The 26248-nt window shown below is 34.9% G+C and overlaps 1 protein-coding gene across 1 annotated transcript; it reads left to right on the top strand.

Moving 5' to 3' along the window:
- The first annotated feature begins 3 nt into the window (after positions 1-3).
- Positions 4-26248, top strand: LOC139698307 (uncharacterized). Its single transcript, XM_071597191.1, has 6 exons — positions 4-188; positions 3898-4040; positions 5285-5458; positions 17310-17452; positions 18960-19091; positions 25683-26248. The coding sequence occupies exons 1-5, from the start codon at positions 5-7 to the stop codon at positions 19036-19038; spliced, it is 723 nt and encodes a 240-aa protein (XP_071453292.1). The 5' UTR covers position 4; the 3' UTR covers positions 19039-19091; positions 25683-26248.

Here is a 26248-nt window from a genome sequence, read left to right as displayed (position 1 = left end):
ACACATGAATAAAGAAGCATACATAATTGGGGAAAGTAATTTAGTACAAAGTTTAGACACTGGTCCAGAGAGTCTTGATTTAGTCATGGATGAACTTTTGGTGGCAAATAATGACATGGGCGAGCCTTTGAGCCTTGAAGTGGGAATGGAACTATCTGCAGCTGAAGTGTCCATTGCTGACAATAAAGGTTAGTAAATATAAATACCTGTCTGATTTGGTGATGTTGTACCTTATGAAATTAATTATTATAAATGGTGTTTTACTGGTTAAGGTTGGTTTTTGATGGGCACAGCCTAAACAATTGCACAACAATGCATTTACTTGCCTCTCCCTACTAAAAACACAACATTGCATTGGACCCTGTACTACAGTAAGTTCAAAAAGTGAATGACTTATTTAATCAATACTGTCAGATGATATATACTACCTTGATCAAAAATTTCCCGGAATTTATTCAGAAAATTAAAAATACAAGTTTATTCATCTAAATCTATATTGTCCCCTTCAAAGTAATCCCCATCGACTGCAACACACTTATGCCAGCGCTTGATCCAATCCTCGAAACATTTTTTATATTCGGTTTTCGGTATGTCCATCAGTGCTTCCTGCGATTTTTCCATTACTTCCTCTCGGCTGCTAAAACGCGTTCCCCGTAATGGTTTTTTAACTCGATTGAACAGAAAGAAGTCACAGGGAGCCAAATCAGGTGAATTCGGTGGCTGTTGGATGGTATTTGTTGCATTTTTCGTCAAAAAATTACGAATAATGATAGCACTGTGCGACGGTGCGTTATCATGGTGCAAAATCCACGAGTTTTCTGCCCACATTTCTGGTCTCTTTCGGCGAATTGCTTCACGCAAACGTCTCATAACGCCCAAATAATACTCTTTGTTTACTGTCTGGCCTTCTGGCAAAAATTCATGATGCACTACACCGTTGTAATCCATGAAAACCGTCAGCATTGCCTTCTTTTTTGACTGAAAACGACGTGGTTTTTTTGTCTCGGCTCATTTGGTGAACGCCATTCACTTGCCTGATGTCTGGATTGCGTGTCGTACTCATAAACCCACGTCTCGTCTCCAGTAATGATCCTTTTGATGAATGTGGGATCGGATTCAGCCTCGCAAATCATGTCTTTTGCGACGTCAACACGGTCTCTTTTTTGCATGAAATTGAGGTCTTTTGGAACCAACTTTGCTGCTACACGACGGAAACCCAAATCATTAACCACAATGTCTTGGGCGGATCCATAGGCAATGTTCAAGTCCTCCGCTATTTCTCTGATGGTTAATTTGCGGTTATTGACCAACATTTCTTTTACTTTATCAATTTTTTCACAGACTTTCGATGTCGATGGTCTGCCACTGCGTTCATCATCTTCGATTGACTCACGACCACTTCTGAACCGCTCGTGCCACTGGTAAACGACCGTTTTTTTTAGAGAATCGTTGCCGAAACACTTTTCCAACATTTCCAACGTCCGTGCCCCACTAAATCCGTTTTTTACGCAAAATTTAATACAAGTTCGTTGTTGCAAATTTAAATCAATTTCTGCAATTGTAAAAAATCGCCAACACACACAGAGATAGATGTACTCTTGGCTACGTAACTTTTGCAAATGTCAAGTTATGACACTAAGATTTAAAGGGAATATCAACAACAGATGTACCAATTTAACAAAAAAAACAGAACTCAAATCGGAACGATGGGAGCGCCACACGGTGGTTATTCCGGGAACTTTTTGATCAATGTAGTATGCATAAAAATGATCTCGAAAGTTTTTTTTTTAATTTTGTGCACTTTTCTTTCCTTTTATGCATGCCAAGGTTGTTAACACTAGACGTTCCTAGATAAAGAAAAATCCTGTATTTTTTTCCACTTTACCATGGAATCTGAATTTGCATTTTGTTCTGTATGTGAAATCTGAAACATTATCAATTGAATCAAATGAAATGTTGTTAAAAAATTTGGATGTTCATAATTCATGGTAACAAGTGATGATAGCATTTTTCATGGGGTAATAATGATAGTGTTGGATTTTTTATGCATCTAAAATCATATACGAGGGTCATCCGGAAAGTAGTACCCGTTCGTGCCGCATGAAGTGCTGACGACACGAGTAGCCGCTGGACGAGGTCAGATAGCTTCAGTGGCTTGTCTGCCTTCTCTGAGCCAAGTTGCGTGACGCTAGCATTGCCTGTGTTGTTTCTGTGATTGTTTACAATGTTTAAAAAAATTGAGAACGCCGCCAGTTGTGAAGTGAGGGCAGTGATTAAATTCCTCAATGCAAGAAACGTTCGCCCATGTGATATTCATCGCCAATTAAAGGAGGTGTATGGAGACAATGTAATGGACGAGTCGTCTGTTCGGCGGTGGTGTCGCAACTTCAACATGGGGAGGGGGAACACACACGACGATGAGCGTTCGGAGAGACCGTCTGTCATTACAGACCAACTGGTGAGCTCAGTTGACGAATTCGTGAGGAACGATCGGCGCGTCACAATTGATGACATCTGTGAGCATTTTCCCAATGTTTCTCGAACAATTGTTCATGAAATTGTTAAACACCATCTGCATTATGCAAAAATTTGTGCAAGATGGGTCCCTCGCGTATCTCAATGAGCTGGCGGCGAAGGACTATGCAGCAGGAATACAGAAACTTGTCACACGTTATGACAAATGCCTTAATTTGCTTAGAGATTATGTTGAGAAGTAGTTTAAAGTATCCTCTTTCAAATAAAATTTTTTATGTTTGTTAATATTTACTTTTGTGTCTTTATTTCACGAACGGGTATTACTTTCCGGATGACCCTCGTATATGCATGCAGTTTATTTCAAAATTATCTCATTAGTAATAATCTTATAATTCAAACTCGGTCATTGAAACCTTTTAGTTGAAATTTGTCTTCACTTTACTTAAAACGTTTTTTGGAGATAAGGATTTGTCAGTTGTTTACATTTTGTGTCTGACAATGAGAACAACATCTCTATCATCCTGTTTCACCATGGTCCTCTTCCAACCGGAACATTCGGAGGGAAGAGGTCATGATTACGTGCCTGAGAATATGGCACTCTGCCCTCACTCACTCGTACCTCTTTGCGGAGGTAAAAGAACAGCCCCGCTGCAATGAGTGCCTCCAACCTCTCACAATAAAGCATATCCTAACTGAATGTAGAACATACCAAAGGGCCAGAGACACGCTTCATATAAGAGGAGAATAAGTAATATTTTAGGGGATGACTCTGGGTTTATAAATAGAGTCTTAACTTTTTTAAGGGCAACTGGTTTAATGAGGCAGCTATAGTTTTGGATCTCATAATTTTAATGCCTTTTCATTTTAACAATTATTTATTTATTTATATTTATTTATTCTTAATTAAAAAGGAATTGTAATTTTAGTCGTCATGAGTGGTACAAAATGACCTTAGCTGTCGACGCACCCTTAAACCCTAAAACTACTACTACTCTATCATCCTCATTATCTATTTCATTAAAATGTGGAGATCTTATCCTCTATGCACCAAACATAACAAAATGTCCACCGAACATTGAGTGAGTACGTTGCCTGTCAGATGGGACTTGAATCTGCGAAGCCCTTTGTGCTTTTTGTTAAGAATAGGCTAATGCCAATGCCAAGTTTCTCTCCTCCCTTCATCTTTTCCTGTCCATCCCTAATGGCACAAATGACCTCAGCTGTTGGTCGCCTCCCCCAAAACTACTACTACTAATTTTTCTCTAGCAAGTGGCTTGATTTCTTACTCCTGAAAAGTACTCACATCTCAGTGGGCATGAGTATGAATCCCAATGAAGGCATTATTACTGTATTCTCAATTCATAAATGCCACAAAACACAAAAGCCGATATTATTCTCTCTCATTTTTTTCTTTTCATAAAGATGCATTGGATGAACCGGAAACTTTTGAAGATGCAGAAGATTCCACCACTTCAGAACTTGCCAAAGATGTACTTAAGTCATCTGTGGATGGCGATAAAGATGCTGCAGCACGGGTCCAACAAGTGGTTGAAAGATATTACCAGGTTAATTTTACATCTTGCATTTTGAGTAACTTTTTATTTTTTTTATCATGTCTGCATGCAGTTGGATTAATCATATGTTAATTTCCAGGATGTGAATTGATGAAATTACTTTTCCATAAGTATCAACAGAAATGTTGTATACCACTTGATGAAACTTGTGTCGGTTCACTCAAAAGTTAGTAGACTGATAAAGATTCATGTAATGACTATGTATCTGCTGGCAATTTCTGATAAATGTATCCATTAAGTGCCCTGGTTATAGTACTCTCTGAGTTTAACATTTCAGTAATCCAACAAGAAATCCTGGATTTCAGTTCTTAGAATCATTTACCAACTGTGTTCAACCACTCATCGGTATTTAGTGATCATAAAGCATGGAGAAACTATGCACAGATGCAGAGTGATTATTGACACTCTGCTTAACATTTATTGTATACTTGATGTTATCATAAAATTACTTATTTATAAGTAGAATATAAAGCCATGTAGTTTTTTGGAATACATACATTGTGCCTAACACATTGTAAACTTGATGTTGACAAAATTTCTTATTCATAAGTAGAATATAAAGTAGTGTAGTTTTCAGAATGCATACATTGTGCATAGCACATAAAGGGAATATTTATTTTTAACATTATTATATCTATTAGTCAGCTCATTTTTTTGACAGTTTAGGTAACCCATTCAACGCGCAATATATTTAGTGCCAAATGGCATTTGAACTCATTTAAAGCTAATTACCAGGTCTCAATTTATTTGTGTATATACAGTGACCGATTTTTTTATTTAATAGCACAGAATATAATTAAAATACTGGGGTATTTAAAAGGAATTGCAAACTTCTTTATAGTTCTGCTTGATTAACTAATACTTTCTGCCATTACCTTGTTTCAATATAATATCACATTACCTTTCTGCTTGGAATAGCTTGTTTGTGGGTTGTAGTATTGATTGTACATATATTAATGCAACATCACGTAGTTTCTTAACTTTTTTAACACAAATGTTAAGGCTTTTTGCTAAAATTTCTACTTGGATGAGTTTTAATGGCTTACTTATATTTTATGTTGCATCTAGATGCATATATAATTTTGTAGTTTTTAACTTAGTGCAAATATTATTTTGGTGGAATGTCTTTTATCACTAAGTTTTTTTGTGTTGCTTGCAATTTACTTTTTCATCCACTCCCTTGTCCTCTTCGTATTTAAATTCATTGTCCCAAAAATTACTTCAAACTGTTTCAGGAAACACCATTGCCTATGGCCATTAATAAAATTCAAATAGGTGGAGATTACTTTGTGCAGAGCCCTGCTGACTGTGGTCAAGTGGTTCCTGTGAAGGTGCTGGACTTAACAGGCACTTTGGGTGCTGTGGTGGAGTTTAAAGAAGGATATGTGGATGAGGTTCCTCTGGACAAGGCAAGGGGAAGATCCCACTGGGAAATGCTCTACTTTTCATTAATTCTATGGAATTCTCTTGTGAATTTGTTTCCAACACCTTGCTAATCCCATCCAGAAACTCAAATTTTCAACTAATTTTCTGTGGATTGTTCGGCTGTAGCTCATAACTCTCATTAATTTTTGACCCAGCCTTGGTGTCCCAATCTTACTTCACATAAGAGAATTTTCGCTTACAATGCCATCTACCCGGTATTTTCAGATTAGAGCTATATTTTCTTAGTTTTTTTTGTAATAGTATACCAAAAAATGTAGCCATGCACAGTTTGTGCAACATTATCTGCAGCAGCAGCTAAGAAATGAGCTATTGAATGCAATTAATCAAAGACTCCAATTATAGATTTGTTATAGATTGCACTATTCACTTCATCAGTTAAGAAAGAGGTGTACGTATTTGGTCATAAACTGCAACCTCGCTCAATGTTCAACTTTTCGCATCACAAGTGATGAGGAGAGGGGAATCCTTGGATTCATTGCGTGCCTGCTACTACAGTTTGTATATAGCACTTGTTCTGCTAGCATCTTAGCGTCCCTAGTGATCCTATATTTTTCCAAACTTGTATTCAAAAACTTTAAAAGTGTTTTTTTGTTCAAAGTTTAACAATATTTTGTGCATAGTTTTAAAAAATTGACCCCAAGAAACATCTGTCAGAAGAAAGACACAAGAGAATTATAATAAAAAATAACAGAAATGAAAATTAAAATCATTGGAAATGAGGAACAAGGTGTGAGCATGGCTGATCTAGTATGCAAATCACCAATCGGTCGGTATCAACGATTGGCCTCGCTTTCAAGAACTGAGACAAGACAAAGCCAGCAAATGCTTCAAATGGGGTGACAAGAGTATATACACAACATTTACGTATTTTCGATGATGTTGAAAGATTGCTTCTCATATGCATAAATGGGAAGCAATCGCAATGTGACGCCATGAACAAGAATATAATATTTGATAAAGGAAAAGTGATTTTCGCCGACCTTGTTAATAAGATGTCAGAATAATCAACAGCCGAACATGTATTTGAAGGGAGCTGTGCATGATTGGAGAAGTTAATGAGAATAACCAATGTCCAAGGTGTTGTTGAGACACGGTGAAGCAGCAAGCTCTTGAGTCAAAGGCCGAAGACAACTTCATTGGTGATTTCAAAAAGCTGGTAGATTCTCAGGGTTACAGGCCACAAAATGTTTTTAATTGTGATGAGATGATTCTCTTTGGGAAGATGCCGAAGCATATATTTGTGCAGATAGCAGTAGAAGGGAATGAATTGCCCAACCACAAGCCAAGGAAAGACTGTCTCATGCTGCTATTTTGCACGAATGTGAGCGGGGATATGAAAATCATCTGGCTGTTTACCATTCAGACTGTATGAGCCTTCAAGAACTGTTAATGGGAATTGGGATGGTGCAGTGGCTGATGTACTGGCTTCCTACCCAGAGGGGCCAGGTTCGAGCCCCAGAGGTGGCAGATACTTATCAGTGGTATCCCGATCTCTACTTGAGGTACTTTATGGAGGCCACTTTTAGTGAGTACGCTGTTCATTGAGTGGGATGTTAAGCTGCGGACCCCTGGTGCCTTTCCTTTAGAGTAAGCTAATGCTGACACGGGGTTTCTTTCAACTCTTCCTCATTTCCCATCCATCCCTAATGGTGCAATTGACCTCAGTTGTCAGCCGCCTCCCCTAAACTTCTACTAAGAGCTGTTTTATATGCCTGTGTGCAGTCTTTATCACTGCCCTTGATTTAGAAATTTTTTATGAATGTGGACATTCATATAATTATATTTTACAGAAAGATAGTAAGAGAATAAAAATTGTGTACTCGTATCTTATTCCCAAGTCATTTGGACCTGTCTCTTTCTGGCCAAAAATTATGGTGTTGATACCTATCTGGTGATGCAGGAAAAAATTTGACTGATTTTCACTATCAAACTTCTCTTTCTCTCTCTATCTTTCAGAAATTTTCTCTAACAAATAGTCAAGTGCTCCCATTTTTGTTATGTCGTGCTGTAATACTTACAGCTTTCAAACCTCTCTGGCAAATCATTCATAATGTAAAATTGCATCAAAACTGTCTACTCTCCGTTTTGATTATTTGGCTAACATTTTGTAATTTACTGCACAGTCACTGCTATTCTCCCAAGGATTATAAGACCTTATAATAGATCCAAATCAGAGTATCTGTCCATTTTGGATGCTCTTTCTTTCACCTGTTGTTCATCTTATATGTTGTTGTTGATAGTTAATCGTGAATGAACTGTTAAGCTGGAGTGACATGAGAACTGACGTATTTACAGCATAGCTTTTTTGACTAAGGTGGCATTGTGGATGCAAGTTCTGATTTCCCATTTTTTAAACTGTGTGATAGTCATAGTGGATAATACCCAATATTTGTATCTCATCACTGATAATTCTTTAAAATGGGTGGTGGTCTGTTAATCCAATAATTGCTGTAGAAAAATAACTTGCCACGCCGCTCTTCTTCTCACAAATTGCTAGCAGTTTAACCAAAATAATTGGATGTGCAAGGAATGGACGAGTGAACTAAAATAATGTTTGATAAATTTGAATCAGTACGGTAATGGTTTACTGACACACGAAACATAGACTAGCTCAAAAGGGGGAATAGATAATCTTTTAGTGTGCAAGAATGAAAATTTTTTAAAAAGAAATAAATGCCAACAAATGCATAGCTGGAGTAACAATATACAGGTTAACCTTGACCTTCGTGACCCTCTGTTTTGCATGTTTCTTTATTTCACAATATATTGTTTGCAGCTAGATACTTAATTTGCGAGTCTTTGTTTTACTATTTTGCAGTTTATATAAGTCCTTAGGCCCTGTGATTTTTCACTGTGTCCTTGTAATTTTAACTATAAATCTGTGTGCATTTGGAATATAAAAATCGACGTACTCACTCAAAGAGAAAATGATACACATCGAATGTTGACACTGTTCAGGTATAAAACTTTCTTATGACCCTAGTACACATAATTTCAAGGTTTTAAATAATAGCAAGTTAGAAAAAGAAAATTTTATTTTCTTTTTCTAACTTTTCCTATTTTATTTTTTTTTTATTTTGCCTCTTTTGTTTAGGCAACCACTGTCTCTTCTTCCCTATTTTACTATGAAATATTTAGTTCAACTTCATTTTTGTGAAGATTTTCGTATCATTTTGTGTCCTTTTTTTCAGTTTATATTAATTTTATCATCTCATCATTTTATGTGCGCCTTTTACGACAAAAATTATATTTTAATAATTTTTTGCTTGTACTTGACCCTGCAGTTCCCATTACATGAATTACTTCTTTTTCTTGAGTGCGAATTGCATAATCCCTAAAAGGTTGACCTATACTTAACCTAAAAAAAATCATCTACTGACCTTGGTGTCTGCTATTAGTTTTGAAACCATTGAAAGCCTTCAGGAAAGAGGGAAGAGGTTAAGTTATTAAGTCTCATCTTCATTTTACTTGCTCACCTAACATTGTCGCAAATATCTTCTTATGGCTATATGATGATGCCTGAGTCAATAGCACCATATTCAGAATATCTGCTCCCAGTGATCGCGCATCTTTGTTCAAACACGTTATTTTCTCTTCTCCCTCCCCTCCCACCTTATATTTGGTTGTATCATACCTATCCTTACAAGAGTAGTTTACAATGGCACCTGCACTAACATTCTTTCATGCACTTAGCACTGAAGTGTACAGATTGAGGCCCAAGAATTTTGAGAGCATGATGTGGTGGTTAATTAAGTTCTTTTGCTGCTGAACTTTCATCTACTGTAGCACTTGATCCAGATACAATAGTAAACCCAGATATGATGGTTGGGGTTTAGCTATGCATTTTGGAAGCGATTCTCATGCCAGTGAGTGTTCAATATTAAGATTTGAGTATTTCATGCACCGTAATTAAGGGGACTCACCTCTCGTACTCAGCCAGACTTATTTCATAGCAATCAATCAATGTGATTATATATGTGATTTTGTCTCCAGGATTGCATATTAATAAAATGGGTAACACTCTGAAATTGTTATTATGTAAAGGTTTTTTCTCTAGCATTGTCTTTCTGTTACTCAAGTGTCTTTTTTCTGGTTCTGTAAAAAACTGCAATATGGCAAAATCATAAAAACAAAAAGGCTGTATTTTAGGAAACTAACAACAATTTTGAAAATTGAAAAAGCCAAGATATGTCAAAAAATTTTTAAGTATCATGTCAAATTATGCAGTGTATCCCTGACAAGTACTCTGAGAGTACTTGTCAGGGATACACAAGTAAATCAAACTGAGGGATTTTTGGTGACAAAATGAAGAAAATAGTTTACCTTTTTTTTTCATTCCTTTAGTGGTGCTCTTCTTGTCTACATCATACGGGCATAAGTACTTTCTGCTTTAATGAGGTACATTAAAATTATATGAAACTTCATCATAGTAGTACAGAAATCATGAGAAAAGGACTGATATGACCAGCATAATCGTAGGTAAACGGCATTAGGAGAGTAGAAGAATACATGCAAATATCTGAGGGCTGTTCGAAAAGTTTCATACCTGATCATGAAGATGGCAGCTCTCTTCAACAAAAGTTGGGGAATATATTTGTTCATGCATTGAAAGGTACTCACCAAAATTTCAGCTATTTTGGACATTCATTTGTTGTTTGCCAATCGTTTGAGTCAGTCGTTATGAGGATTTTTGTAAAAATGGAAAAAATTGATTATTAAGCTGTCATTAAGTACATGTTTTTGAAAGTAATGTGCCTACACGAATAAAAAATTAGTTGGATGTTTTGTATGGGGATTTGCAGCATCATTTATAGCCGTGAAATTTCGGGCAGCTAAAATAAGAGTGGTCATACCCGCTTGGCTGATGATGAGCATTCGGGATGGTCAAAAACTGTATTAACTACTGGTAATATCAAAAATATTTACCAAAAGGTCCTGGATAACCATCGAATTAAGGTTAGAGAGATAGCAGAGACTATGGGTATGTCAAAAGAATGTATTTGTCATATATTGACTAAAGAACTCGAAATGTGTAAGCATAAGCATATGTGTTTGCTCTCTTTAAACTAAAAATGTATGTCTTGGAGCGATGATCCAAGCAAAGTGAGTGAGGCAGTAATGCATAACTGTGAATTTTTTAGGATATTCATAGAATTGTGTGCATGGATTATCTTCAAATAGGTAAAACAGTTACAGTAAAGTATTGTAAATCATTACTTGGCAAGCTGAAGGTAGAAATTGCAAATAAAAAATTTCACGTGATGATGAAAGTACTTCCCCAGCAACCCTGCAAACACTTAGGTGTTCGCCATTCGCTAAAATTCATGAATTGCGCTTTGAATTGGTTGACCATTCATCGTATTCATCCGATCTGGCACTCATCTATATAGGTAGGCATTTTTTTCATCTTAGGCACCTCTTACCCTTAGACAGAAGATTCAATACCTCTGAACCATCCCAGAAACTCCTAAGTTTCCAGTAGGAACCTGCGAGTCTTGATTAGAAATATTTTCTTAAATGATTATATTTGCACATTCATTTTGTCTTTACTTAGGGCCAGTAATTTACAAATTTATTAATTTTATTTGTAAATAAATTGTCATCTAGTATTGTAAATTAGTAGGTAATTTCAGAATATAAAATTATAAATGGTAACAGTCGAAATTTTGAGAATGTAATTTCGGCAACAAGAAGTATTTATTTGATGAATATACAATATTATTGAGACTATATGTTCCTTTGGCTTATAAGATTAGACCATTTTTGGTATAGCTCATGCATTCCTTAGCTGAAACTGTTCAAGGACTGACTGACTGGTTATACTAGTTAAGCACTATCAATAATGAAGAATAATTCATTAGAAATATCTAATCAGATTCCAAACGTTTGATAGAAAAATACAGTTTTTTCATGAAAATTGGGAAAGAGTAGTTGAGGGTCAAAGAAATAAATAGTCACCCTGTTAAATTGTTTTGAATCTCAGTGCATCACATTCTCTCATTCCGTCATCACTGATCTCAAATGTTTGGAGTGACGAGACCATTATTAGCTTCACCCAGAGGGTTTAATACAATAGGTCCAAGGACTTGAGCCTCTTCAGGGCTGAATCATAGTTTGTGGAAAGCATGTTGATATGGACTTGGGCAGTAATAATGCTCTTAAACTTACGTTCAATTAAAGTCTTGATGCACCCCTGTGGTCAAAGTGACTTTTAATATCAATTAGCAATTAACTTAAAGTGAGCTCATCAATTAAGAAGGCAGCTTGAAAATAGTATAGTTTTCCACATAATTAGCAAAATCACAGGCTAACACACTGATATTTTGTGTAACCTTGGATGTAGCAAAACGTTTGTGATTTTCTGTTTATAACAAAAAAATCATTTGGGAAAAATAGTAACAAGGGGCAAAGTTGCATTTTTATAGTTATTCAGTTCAGTAGCAATGTGCATATTTCATTCTGATTCCTCAAAATATTTTATTTTTTGTAGTCAAAATCTGCTGTATCACTTGTTTGCTGCATTCTTTGGAAATATAGTGAGTGAAACATCCTATTTTTCTGCTTATATCCCCTTATCCTACCCACCAAGCACCTTTGAAATTAAATCAGGCTCACTAAAGGGTACATAGTCACGTAGGCAATACTGTAACTTACCGTGGGTTTGTCCTTTGATTTTGTCTATCCTTGAGAATGCTTTATAGAGATCCATTGGTGTGTTAGTGACTACTAGTATAAACCATGAATAATGTGTGTTCAAAAATATGTTGATATTCACAGTGAGACCTTGAATTTATATTTTTGAGTTGTAGTGAAAAAATCTTACTTTTAGGTGTATGTAAAATTGAGATAAGGTTAGAGAATATATTTTAATAGCATGTGTTGCAAATCAATGCATTCTATGCGTAGAGTGCATTCACTCAATAGGTGCTTTATATTATACACATAATAATAATAGTAGCCAATTGATTTGGAAATACATTGTATTATATTTCATAGATCATATTGCATTACATCAGACCTTTATTTTGAGTTACTTACACATTTGAAGAAATTTGAAATAAGTATGTGCAATTATGGAATTTCTATGCTTTGGAGGTATGCATACTATGATGTAATCACAGTATCTTTTCTCATGGCATGTAGAGTATTCAAGTGACTTAATTCAGTGCATTTTCCAATTATTTTCTATGACCTATAGCAACTTATCAACTACTATGAAATGGAAAAAGGTCATGATAAATCTTCCATTTTGGGAGAAATGTAAACAAATAAATGGCTCTTTGTGAATACCTTCACTTAAATGTTGAAAAACAATGTAATCAATCAAATTGTATTCTTATCATCCTAATAATATGTAAATCTGAAAATTTAATTTGTTTGTGTAGGGACCAATCACTGTAAGATGGTAGTAGCTTATTTTTTGCAGAAATAGGGTAAACTTTCAGAAAGGAGCATAGGCTCAGACCAATTTAAATATACTTTTTTGAACATTTTTGAGATCGGTGAAAAGAAGTTTTTTGGCGCTCAGGCCTGTTTACCTCAGAATTAAAATTTCAAGTCATTCACTACAGTGAGAAGCGAAAATTAGACTATCACATCCTTTATTTAGCTATTATTTAATCTATTATCTACATTGTTGTTAATGCCGAGCAGAAGTGTCATGTGTTTGAAATCACTGCTTCAAAATTTTATGTTCTTGAATTATTTATGTAAAAATTAACATTGAAAGTGCATATTTTTTTTAGTAAATTGCCATTACAAAATTCAATGGTCTCGAATTTCTTCAAGAGATAAACTTTAATGTGCATCAGTAAATTTTTTTGAATTCAGTGTTCATTATGCCTGGCTTAATCTATCTTCCTGGTACCCACAAGGGTGTGTGGCAGGAGATGATTGCACGCCAGGCATGCTCCACAACAGCATTGATATTCCATAACTTTTAGTTACAATATAGTTAGGTAACATAATACAAATTATGTAGATCATGTTAACTACAGGTATATATCCTATGGTATCTAAGTTAGAGCTTAGAGCTCTGGTGCTCATGAGAATGCACCAACACTTCCACCATGTTAAAGTTGTTGTTTATTCTGAGGGGTATGTCACTTAACTTGGTGATTGATATTTCTTTTACCTAGTCTTCATAACACATTTGTTTCAACGATGACCTAAAGATATAGCAAAGAAGAACATTTCAAGTTTAATTTTTGGCCAGAGTAATCTAAATTAAAAGGAGATGCAAAAAAGATTAAACATTAGGATTGCCTGAATGGTTCCAAGAATTACCGAAGCTTAAATATACAATTATACCACTGGTGAAAATGCTTTAAGGATGAAGATTTTTTTCCAGTTTTGTAGTTTAAAGACTGTCACGATTCTGTCCTTATGTTCAAGTTTGTTTTTCTTCTGTAATAATTAATTGACCTTATTAATCCATTAAGTTCAAATTTTTAATATTGATATGCTGCGATTCCATTTCCTGGAGAGAAAATTGCTTGATAAAATTTTCAGTTTTGTTAAGAGTTATGCAGTTATTACTTTTGAAATAATTTCTAAATTTAGGGGTGTATTAGTCTCATGTATAGGTGGCCTCTGTGCTACTGACTGTGCAGGGTCTTTGTTTAGATCCAGGTAATGCCATTGGGCACCCACATTTTCTATTGATCTATGTGACCCGCCACCACTAGGGTGTGTGGCAGGGGTAATAAAGTACCAAGCTTGCGATACCAGACATTGTCTCATAATTTTAATTTAAAATGTAATTCTTTAAGAGGCTTTCTGGTTTTGTTTGGAATCATGGTTTTTGAAGCAAAATCAGGGGGTTTGATTGAAATGTAAGTGCGCAGAAGGATGGAAACGCTGAAGTCGATAGAAAGAAAAACAAACAAGGGAGTGCTAGCATGGTAGGGAAGGGGAGGAGACTGATGGGAGAAATCCTAATGAGGCAGGACAGATGGATTCAAAGTTCTCTGCAATCAAATCACGTTTGTCCAAAGAATCTGCAAAATCATGAGCTCACAGGCTGTTGGGGGCACCCTCGCTGTGTCAAAGAAATTGCAGACTTACATAAAAAGACCTATAATTTGAATTAAATCCAGTTACAGCTGTATGGATAAATTGGTCCAGCAATGCGAGCTAATTAGCTACCTTTTTTATTAGCAAGTAAGGCTATGGATAATTTTTCATTTTATTTATTTCAGTAGAGTTTTTGGAGAGCAGGAATAAGTCAAGCTAAGCACTTTTAATACTTGTTTTGTCAGTGCATGGTAGAATGGACTTGGTTATACCTTCGACTTTGGTATTTAAACCATTTTTGTGCTTCATTTGAAGTGTGAAGTTAGTTCATGTTACATCTCATTGAGAGTTCTCGGGGCAGATTTTGAAGATTAGATTCATTTTTAAAAATTTTTAAAATGCTCCGTATTACAGTTTTACTTTCAGTGCAATGACTAAGTTTGCCTTCTGTGGTTGGTTGTGGTACTATTATGGTGAGGGTCTTTTTTATTTTATGCTGTGTGTGCTTAAAAGTTTCAAGAATCACTTAGTGGAACTAGAAATAATATATTTGAATAGCAGTTGGGGGCATGATGCTAACCAGCAGGCAGGATTTATAGAGTTCTTCCCCTAACTGCTAGGACCTATGTTAAGACTTGCAATTCCTCTCTCTGAATTAGCAATAAAACGGTCAAAATCTGGTTTAAAACATAAAATATTCAGTGGACTGCAACTATATTTTTATTTATTCATATTCTCTGCGGCCTCCTCTTTAATAAATGCTACAAATTCCATCATTCCAAGAATTAGGGTTTCCGTGTAGTCACCTCTTGCATTAAATTTTTATTTAGTTGCTTTTTTAAATCTTGCGTGAATACTGGAGGCATGTATTGAGACTTGATTGGGAGCTGGGCCCCTTCTATCATTAAAGTTTTAGTCCAATCTTCAAATGTGGCTTTGAAACAAATATAGGCTCAAAAGCTAGAAAATAGACTGAACTTTGCTGACTTCTTATGAATTAATGACACGTGCACCCAGGTAGGAATGATAAATATTTGCTTATTGGAAAGCCACCTCTGTGTCAGGCCGAGAATTTTTCACCTTACACTCGTAAATGATTGGAATAGTGAATTTTGTGGTACAAACAAATATTTATTTACATTGATATAGATATAGGGAAAAGGGATAGGAACACACAAAAAATAAATACAGGAGAGGTAGTGCTGGCAGAATGGAATAGGTCAGAAGTGCAAAGATATTTCCTTGAGCGGGACTTAAACCAAGGATCTTTCAATTTCCCGGGCCGATATTCTAACCACTTGAGCACCGAAAGCAAATCTCATGTAAGATTGTAATATCCATCTCAGAGGTTCAAAGATCTCATGAAAATTTTTTTAGATCAAAGTATTATATTGTGTTGCCTTTTTTATATACTGTATACTCTTAATCAACTGGAATCCAGGTACAAAGCTTATCTTGAATGTAGTGGTACCAAGAAGTTTCTCATAAACATATCTTAAATTTCTGATAAGATCATTTCACTCAAGGTTACTGGGTTTTTATTTATCTGCTACTGAGGCTATTTATCCATTCACCAAAAATAAGTGGCCCTGGCCTAAGAAGAAGCTATTTAATTTCACCATTCAAGTGGTAGTGATATTGCAAATATGGTGCATTGGTATTAGGTGTACCATTTTGGATCCAGATTTCTTTGTCAGCTGCCACAGTGGGGTGCCCTGAATTGGAGATGATTTAACTTTGTTGTGCCATCAAAGTGAAAGGGTTGATGGCAAATGTGACTGACTGTGAATGACTGCATTGACATTATTGGGTTACAAATTAAGACCAATATTTTTCATCTCTTCGCCATTACAGCTGAGAAGTGACATCTAATTATGTTGTTCTGCCTTTGTTGCTTCCAGCATTAGCGAAAATCTACTGAAACATTATAAATGAAGTTCATGTGCCTTTTTCATTGAACTTCTATTTCAGCTTAACCCTTCACAGCTTAACTTCAGCAGAAACCTTCATGTGGAATGCTTTTTTTCAAGCTTACAGATGAAGCTCATGATTATGGCAGTTCATTATTTAGCTTGATTGTTTATAGTATACTAAGCATAAAAGTTTGGAGCTTTAAATATGTGATTCAAAATCAAATCTAGAAAATCATATTTTATTGGCTGGTAAATGTTGATAGTTATAGCGAAATGGATTTGGCTTGTATAGTTCCTATTCTCTTTAAGCGAGCAACAAATCTATGGGATTTAATGATTGCCATCAATGTGTTTTAGATAATTACTGAAATGTTTCATGGTAAAAATGTTGACAAACAAAAAATGCCCCTAATAGTAAGGCCTGGATTTTGTTTTTTCGTTAAAAATTTATTTAGTTTACTATTCTGTTTCTCATTAGAAATGATACATTCTACATTTCAATGGACTAAAATTATTTTTCAAGCATACATTTTTTCAATTTAAAAGATTCGGCATTTTTTTTAAGTTTTGACACAGTGCCAGTCTCTTTGTTCTTGTATGTGGATATCATCTATGGTGGAATATTTCAAAATATGGCTTATGTCATATGCAATACTTCAATTTGTGCGTATTAGAATTTGAATGACCTTATGTAAGTAGTTTTATTATCTCCTTGGCAAAATTTTTTATGTAAACTTGTGATGAAGAATAATATAATGTATGTGATCACTAGTTACCTGAATGTACGTAGTTTCAACTCTTGAATACATTCTTCATTTTTTACAAGTGTGAATTGACATGAATTTGTAAGTATATTCTTAACAGTTATACTTATTATATTTTGTAGATTTATGAGTGTCCTCCAGAAATGGCTGTTTTACCAAGTCCAGATGCCTCTCCTCTAACCAGTTTAACAGTTGTTGAAGATGCTGTCATTTCTGCCTCGGGAAATGAGCAATTGGAATCAGTAGAAAGTGAAGAATTAAAAAGGTTTGTGTGAAACAGAAATATTATTATTTTAGTTGAGACTTTTGGGCAAAAAAGGGTTCTTATTTACTTAAATAATTCACTGGTATAAATAAATACTGTTTTAAAAATGCTTGAAAATTCTTGTTTATGTATCAACCTGCACATGATTTGATGTGGGGATCTTAAATATGGTATCATGTTGCCAATAATAGAGCTGCTTTAACCTGGTCTGAATTAATTCAGATAGTCCTCAATAATTCGGCCTTAGTGTTTACAATATGTATGATCAACCTTTTTGATAAAGTTCATGCTGTCAAAACTTATAAATTGTGTGCATGTATTCATTTTAGACAATGAGTTTTTTTTAATACTGTGATTAAGTCACTAATGTATGACTTGGAGTTATCATAGATATTTTTCTGCAAATTTATGGAACAATTTAACTCTTTGGAAGAACTAAATACTTTTTAAATAGCAAGAGCTCATATGGTGTTGTTAGAAAACTTTGCATCATTAAATACCTTAATTCAATACCTTTTTTCTATGTGACTAATTCTGTTATCTAGGATAGTTTTGTATCTTCAACTCCAGTGCAAAATGTGGAGATGAGTGTTTTAATTGGCCCTGTAAAAAAACAATGTGAATGGCTCTCTATTTCCTATGTGATATAGGATGTAATTAGATATAGTTAATGTGATTTTAATAGGAAATATGAAATTGAATTGGCACCATTCAAGGAATGTTCTTGTTTTTATATCAATTGACCACCCATTCAGGTCTAGAGACAGAGCAGAATATCTGTTTTAATGGCATGTTTATGTAATGATTTTTTGTTGATAGATAAATATTACTGGGGATCGATATGGTGCGGTGGCTATCACACTGGCTTCCCACACAGAGGGCCTGGGTTCGAATCCCAGTGGGGTCGAATATTTTTCAGTGGTATCGTGATCCCTACCTGAGGTGCTTTGTTGAGGGCACTTTGAGTGAGTGTGCTGTCGTTTGGATGGGACGTTAGGCTGCGGACCCCTTGGCACCTTTTGTTAAAGAGTAGGCTATTACCTATGCCAGGTTTCTCTCCACCCTTTATCCTTTCCTGTTCATCCCTAATGGTGCAAATGACCTTAGCTGTCGGTAGCCTCGCCTAAATACAACTACTATAAACATTGCCGCTTCATCTAATGTGGTACAGGCACCATAATTTTGGTCTCAAGATCTTATACTCATGTTGTTATTCACTTGTGCTTGCAGTCAGTACATTCCTTTCCACTGGCCCCACCCCTGTCTCTCTCTCTCTCTTCCCCTAGATTTTGACCATTTTCAGTGCAAAATTATCTTTATCGGTTACATGATGGAAAGTTAGTTTTTTTCACCTTCTAATTAGTCTATAAAAACCAATGTAAATGGATTTTCTGGTTTGTGGACCTAAATTGTCTATTAAAGAACTTGTAAGGATTTATTGTATACTGGAAACATATTTTCCTGTTTAAATTTAATTCAACTAACAATTGATTGTTTACTGTTTCAGTGAGGTTGAAGAATCAAAGAGTGAAACTGAAAAGACTTCTGTGTCAGATAAGCCATCCAACCTTTTAAACAGTCCCTGAGGTGATATAGCTATGACGTTTTAATTTTCATTCCTGCAGCATGAGTATAAAAGGTAAGATGTGAAGATTTGTGACTGTCTTTTTTGTATTTTCAAATGTTATTAAGTGATTTAAAAAGAGCCAGTAAATTGATTGAAATTTACTTTAGTAAGCAAAAGAAAACATATGCAAAAAGATAATACATAATGTCAAGTATGAGTTACATTATGCCAAGTACAAAGTAAAATATATTGCCATATACTAGGATTTACTGTCACATCTTTTAAAGCAATGAACCTTCCCAAATTATTAAAGTTAAACCTCAAGTGATTGTGGCAAGTAACTTAATACAGATATGTCATACAAAATAGGCTAAGTCATATATGAACTGTATTTGGTTTGTTCTTGCATGAGCCATTATTTGTTACCTCATATTCCTTATTTTTACAGTTGAAGATTATAGGTAGTGTGAGTTTTAATGCATGCTTATCGACTTTGAGGAAAAAATGAAAGACTAATTATTGATAATAAATGATTTAGTTATCAGTTTTCATATTTCATGTTATTATGCCTCTAGGCTTTAGTAATTCTTACCAAAGAATCTTTGACCATAAGAAAGAAGTGTCAAAGTCATGATTCAAGTTTTGTGGTTTCATAAAATTCACTCTTCAAGAACTCAGTGGAATTCGATTTCACAATAATTAATTGATGCAAAAGCATTTAAGGTAGGAACAAGGGAGTTAAACATGTGTGTTTAATTATGGTACCTATGCTTGATTTAAGATTCATTGTTCAGTTTTCCTGGTCAAAGTTTCATAATAGCTTACAAAGGAGTTAGTAGTATTAATTACTATATCTGCTTGAATATAAGCCTGCCTTGGTTTTAAGTTCATCTCTCAAAAAGTCAATCATATTTTACAAAAGGGTAATTTTTAAAGGTACATTTAATTTTTACTGGGGAAGTGTGGTCATTGTGAGCATATTGGTACATTTTCAAGACATTTAACTCTCTGTGCTTTCAATGTAATAGCATAAACTTGTGAAACTGGGCTAAATCATGTCTGCCAATCCATTTTCATTAATATTTCAATAAACTCCCCTATGGTTCACTATGTTACAACCACCCTCCTAGAAAGGTTGGTAGGCTTCCTCTGGGGAGGTTGTTAATTGTTTTCGGAAGCTATTCAAAATCAGAAGGGCTGGTATATGAGGTATACAGTAGATGCTCTTGAGGTTTCATATTGCCATCCTGATTTTGATTTAGCTTAGCCATTCCATTTGTTCAAAACCATTTCTAATGGCACTCTAGTATTAGTGAAGTGGTGGATGACATTGCTCTGTCTAATCCTCTTTCCATATCCCTGCATTTGTTTATAATGTAACAATCTCTAATATTCAATATTAATGCCTTGCATTTAATTATTAATTTAATAAATATTTAGTTTTTAAAATAATCAGATTTTGTTTGAATGCTTCAAGACAAACAATTCAATTATGTCAAAATCAAACTGAAAGTCTATGAAATCATGACAAACCATTTTAAAAGTATCTTTTAAACCATAAGCCATCTTATATAGCTATAAAATACGTTTTGTCTTTTGAATTAGTGTGTTTGTGGAAGGCTTCATTCTGCTTCTGGGAAATTTGTTGTGCATGTTTTTTTGCCTTAATATTTGCCTTCAGCCCTGGTAATATCATCAGGGATTACATACGCATAGTGGAAGCCTTCGGAATATTGTGTGTCTTTGAATTAATCTGCATTTATGATGCTTCTGATGATCAGAAGATGTCGTTTTTGAATGTATTTCCCTTCTTCGCATAAGTCTAGAATGAAGCTGATTATAAGACTAGCCCCTTTTTTTCAGAACTCCTCAAGGGAAATAAATTAAAATAGAATAAAATTCAATACTAGTAAGTAAAACATGAAATACTTCCAAATTCTAATTTATTCTGGTTTTTGTGCATATATTTGGAGAGGAAATGGAAAAAAAAACAACCTAAATTCAAACAAATTAAGGTATTAAGTTGAACAGGCCTGGTGAAAATCTGGCACAATGAATAATTTGCATAATGAGCAAAATTTTTTTTTTAAATGTCACTCTTATCAAGCAGTATTTCAGAAAAAAATTGATGAGAAAAGAATTCCCAGAATTTTGCATGCCTGCTACTGCATTTTTCTTATCTTGTTTTCAGAAATATTATTTGTGATTTTTTTTTACAAAGTATAATGATAGTTTGTGCATAGTTTTAAAAATTTCTCCAAAGAAAGAGCTGCAAGGAGGCAGCCATGAGATGGTAAAAATGAACATAGCAATGAAAAGTACGTGACTGACCGTGATAGTCAGCAAATTGGATCAGTCTACATCGAAGATATGCACTTTCTAAAGGGCAAGATTAAGGTGATAGATGTTTCAAAGGGCAGCAGGAATATATACACAGTGGTTACGTATTCTCAAAATTGTTGAAAGGATGCTTCTCAAATGGATAAACAACAAGCATATGTAATGTATTATATTATATGTGCTTGTTATCATATAATATAAATAAGGTATTTATGGTTATTCAAAATAAACAAATATTTCCAATTAATACTTCTGCATTTACATTTTTTTAAACTTATTTTAGTTCAATTCATCATATGCAGAAAGTCCCCACTACATTCCAAAGCATTGGCAGTGCTACTCCAAAGCATTAGAAATACCATTCTTCATTCTGCTTTTTAAATGACTTCACAGTGACCTCTTTCTACCCTCCTTTCTATGGAGCTATAATCCGATCACTATTTTGAGTATGCTAGCCCACATAATGCATCCAGATGATATAGTTCCCACTTTTTCGACATCTTTGAAAGGCTTATTTTTTGCATCCTCTCTCTGGAATTTGAAGTGGCCCCAAACATCCCTAACTTTTAAGGCATTTAATCACAAATGTAGCACATTTGAAGAAAGAATATTTATCCAGTTATTTGTGGGCCGATTTTGACAAAATTTTGCAATAGTATTAAGAGTTACTTGCTCTAAAATATGCTATGAATAAAAATTAAATAGAAAGCATAACTTTTGTAAAAATTAAACACGTTAAATAATTCAGATCAATGGAGAATAATTTTTAAGGGTATGATATGGTCTAAAAAGATATATGCATAGTGGCACTTTTCAGGGATCACACTGCCACGAAGACTCTCTCTCCTTAACCTTTCCCCGGGCACACAACATAAAGTTTAGCCGTTTGTTTACCTTTTGCCTCGCATGCCTCGTCCTTTTTCTGGAAATGATGACCAGTTAGTTTCCTGGGCAGGTTGGGTATATAATGACTGAACAACACCTTCTTGATAAACCTTCCCCAACTAATCTTCTGCTAATATCTGTTTGAAACCATGAAAAGTTCCATTTTTTCTCTTATTTACAAATTTATACCTAACATATGTATTTAGTAGCATCACATCTAGCAAGTACAAAAAAATTGTATAACTTTTGCTATATCATCGCTTTCAATGAAATTTACTTGATATCTGATTACCAACGGCTGCTCCTCCCATATTCGCATTGTAATCATTCCTAGTGGGTTTATTTATCACACTCCTACTTTTCCAGTCAACTTTTTTGGTATTTGCAAGCTCCAAGGGGTGCATAGTACTGAGCATTACAACATCCCTTTTGTCACTCCATTTAATTGCAGTAATGGTATTACTACAGTATGATATGGCTTCACCTTTTTTAATTGTTTTCCTAATATCTTTTGATATATTTTTCGGCAGGGCTGTCACAGCACCACAGACATTAGGTCCTAAATTATGTAATTTGTAAAATAAATCTGGTGAACTTTACCGATTATCAATGTACAAGGAATACCTCTTGTTTAGTAGATTAGACTTAGTCATCAAATCTAACAAAACCTTAGTACTAACAGGAGTGTTGTCCCCTTTGTCTTATCCCAGCATAAAAATTAAAAGTTATTCGCATAACCATTGCTGGAGTGGCATAATTTGTAGAAGTTCATGCCAAATCTTTCCCTCTTTGTCCTAATATATTGAATAAAGTGTAGTCTACCTCTGCATTTCATTGGTGTAAATGGAATGCATTGGTGTGTGTGCTTAATGAAAAACATCAGTCATCATATCTATGACTGACCTTAGTTTTCTAAGAGGGCCATTGCCATCCTAAGTTTCCATTTGTTTACAAAATGTAAGTATTTACAAATTTGCAGGAATCTTCTTCCAGGCATGATTGTTCTCAAATATGGTGTACTTATCATGCATCTTTACACCTGCAGCTTTGTAAAGTAGGCTTCTCAGTTATACCCACCAATATAACAAGACTAAAATACACTTTCAGCTCCCTAGTAGTTGCATTGTGAAAGTCACATTCTGCTGATCTACTACCTTGATCAAAAAGTTCCCGGAATAACCACCGTGTGGCGCTCCCATCGTTCCGATTTGAGTTCTGTTTTTTTTGTTAAATTGGTACATCTGTTGTTGATATTCCCTTTAAATCTTAGTGTCATAACTTGACATTTGCAAAAGTTACGTAGCCAAGAGTACATCTATCTCTGTGTGTGTTGGTGATTTTTTACAATTGCAGAAATGGATTTAAATTTGCAACAACGAACTTGTATTAAATTTTGCGTAAAAAACGGATTTAGTGGCGCACGGACGTTGGAAATGTTGGAAAAGTGTTTCGGCAACGATTCTCTAAAAAAAACGGTCGTTTACCAGTGGCACGAGTGGTTCAGAAGTGGTCGTGAGTCAATCGAAGATGATGAACGCAGTGGCAGACCATCGACATCGAAAGTCGGTGAAAAAATTGATAAAGTAAAAGAAATGTTGGTCAATAACCGCAAATTAACCATCAGAGAAATAGCGGAGGACTTGAACATTGCCTATGGATCCGCCCAAGACATTGTGGTTAATGATTTGGGTTTCCGTCGTGTAGCAGCAAAGTTGGTGCCAAAAGACCTCAATTTCATGCAAAAAAGAGACCGTGTTGACGTCGCAAAAGACATGATTTGCGAGGCTGAATCCGATCCTACATTCATCAAAAGGATCATTACTGGAGACGAGACGTGGGTTTATGAGTACGACACGCAATCCAGACATCAGGCAAGTGAATGGCGTTCACCAAATGAGCCGAGACCAAAAAAACCACGTCGTTTTCAGTCAAAAAAGAAGGCAATGCTGACGGTTTTCATGGATTACAACGGTGTAGTGCATCATGAAATTTTGCCAGAAGGCCAGACAGTAAACAAAGAGTATTATTTGGGCGTTATGAGACGTTTGCGTGAAGCAATTCGCCGAAAGAGACCAGAAATGTGGGCAGAAAACTCGTGGATTTTGCACCATGATAACGCACCGTCGCACAGTGCTATCATTATTCGTAATTTTTTGACGAAAAATGCAACAAATACCATCCAACAGCCACCAAATTCACCTGATTTGGCTCCCTGTGACTTCTTTCTGTTCAATTGAGTTAAAAAACCATTGCGGGGAACGCGTTTTAGCAGCCGAGAGGAAGTAATGGAAAAATCGCAGGAAGCACTGATGGACATACCGAAAACCGAATATAAAAAATGTTTCGAGGATTGGATCAAGCGCTGGCATAAGTGTGTTGCAGTCGATGGGGATTACTTTGAAGGGGACAATATAGATTTAGATGAATAAACTTGTATTTTTAATTTTCTGAATAAATTCCGGGAACTTTTTGATCAAGTTAGTATACCCATTAGCCCCTGTGACTACATTTGGACATTTTCATCATATAGAAAAAGTTCAAAAACACTAAGTATAGTATAACTTGCATCCAAATCATGGGATATTCCTGCATTGCCAGTGAAAGGACGAATAACTTGAACCTTTTGATTTTATTTCCAATTCCATATTGTATCACAGTTGATCCCAACTTTGGAGTCCACTTTATTTACGTTTTCTAAAGCTCTGTCATCTTAATTATATTCACTCGAGGAGTTAATAATATTAAGTAGCCGTAGGGGTTTCTGAAAGATTGATTCTTCTTCCCTTTGTCACCAGAGCTGAGAATGTTGAGTAATTGAGTGATATTAATTAATTAAGAAACAATTTTGTTACAACTTCTCTGGTAAACAATGTCAATAACGTCACCAGAGCTGGATGGTTACAAATATACATTAGCACATGGAGCAGGAATTTTTAATGGCAAACCTTAGTAGCAATTGATTGAACAGTGTTGCCACCACATAATTTACTTACATCTGGTGACAACACTGTACATTCTTAGTGGTTACTTTTAATGAGTCTGCTGAAAATGCCAGCCAGTGTTGCCTATCTTAACCAATCAATAAATGTTCCAGTTTGTTACATTGATTCTTTCCTTTGTCCAAAACATTTTTGAGGTGTAGTGCATACAAAAATAACATTGTTTAAGGTATATTGTGACATAGTCGAGGGGTAAGCTTGGTTTAATATGTTTTAATATCAAAATAAAGTATGTCTTAAAGTGAATATTGGAGGTGATTTGGACATTGTTATAAGTTGAGATTAATCAGAGCATTAAGTGCAACTGTTGAATGCTGTTACATGTTCTTTATAAGAAAAGTTTGTCTCTGTGAATGTGATATCGTTTGATGATGTCATTTGAAATGTATTTTGGAACTATCCGTTTAATGTACTGATATGTTATACTTTTGCATTACAGGTTGAATTACTAAGGAATCACATGTAATATAACCTCAGAAAGAAGATAATTGCATTAGTAGTTTCATACAAAGAATTTATTTTGAGTACAAAATGCTTAATTTTTTTAAAGAGACCTATAGAAGGGAAAAGGCTGGTGCTCGGAGAGATGGGGTGTTCTCACTGTGGCTGTGGAGCAATATTTTTTTGTCTTGAGTATAGTTAGTCCCATAAATATATTATATTCAATATCTAATGGTTTGAAAATTTTCTCAGTTTTTTTATTGTTGGTGGAGTAGTTAGTCATGATATTCATTTTTTAATATGCTGATATGGACTCTGTCCACCTTCTTGTTCCTTGAATAAGAAAAAAGTAAAAAAATTTGTCTTGTGTGCGTTAAAAGATCCTATATTTGCTTCTTTGTTGTTAAAGACGTACAACATGTTGGTAATTTTTGTTTATTTACAATTTGTACTTCCTTCCTAGTGCTTGTTCTCAACTCTGTAGATGCTTGTTAATTACGATTACAGGCTATATAATACAAATAATAAAGAAAAATGTTTCTTTTATTTTCATATCATGTATTA

This window comes from Hetaerina americana, unplaced genomic scaffold (assembly GCF_022747635.1).
Source record: "Hetaerina americana unplaced genomic scaffold, ioHetAmer1.1.p SCAF_81, whole genome shotgun sequence".
NCBI lineage: Eukaryota > Metazoa > Arthropoda > Insecta > Odonata > Calopterygidae > Hetaerina > Hetaerina americana.
This window is presented reverse-complemented; position numbering and strand designations above follow the sequence as displayed.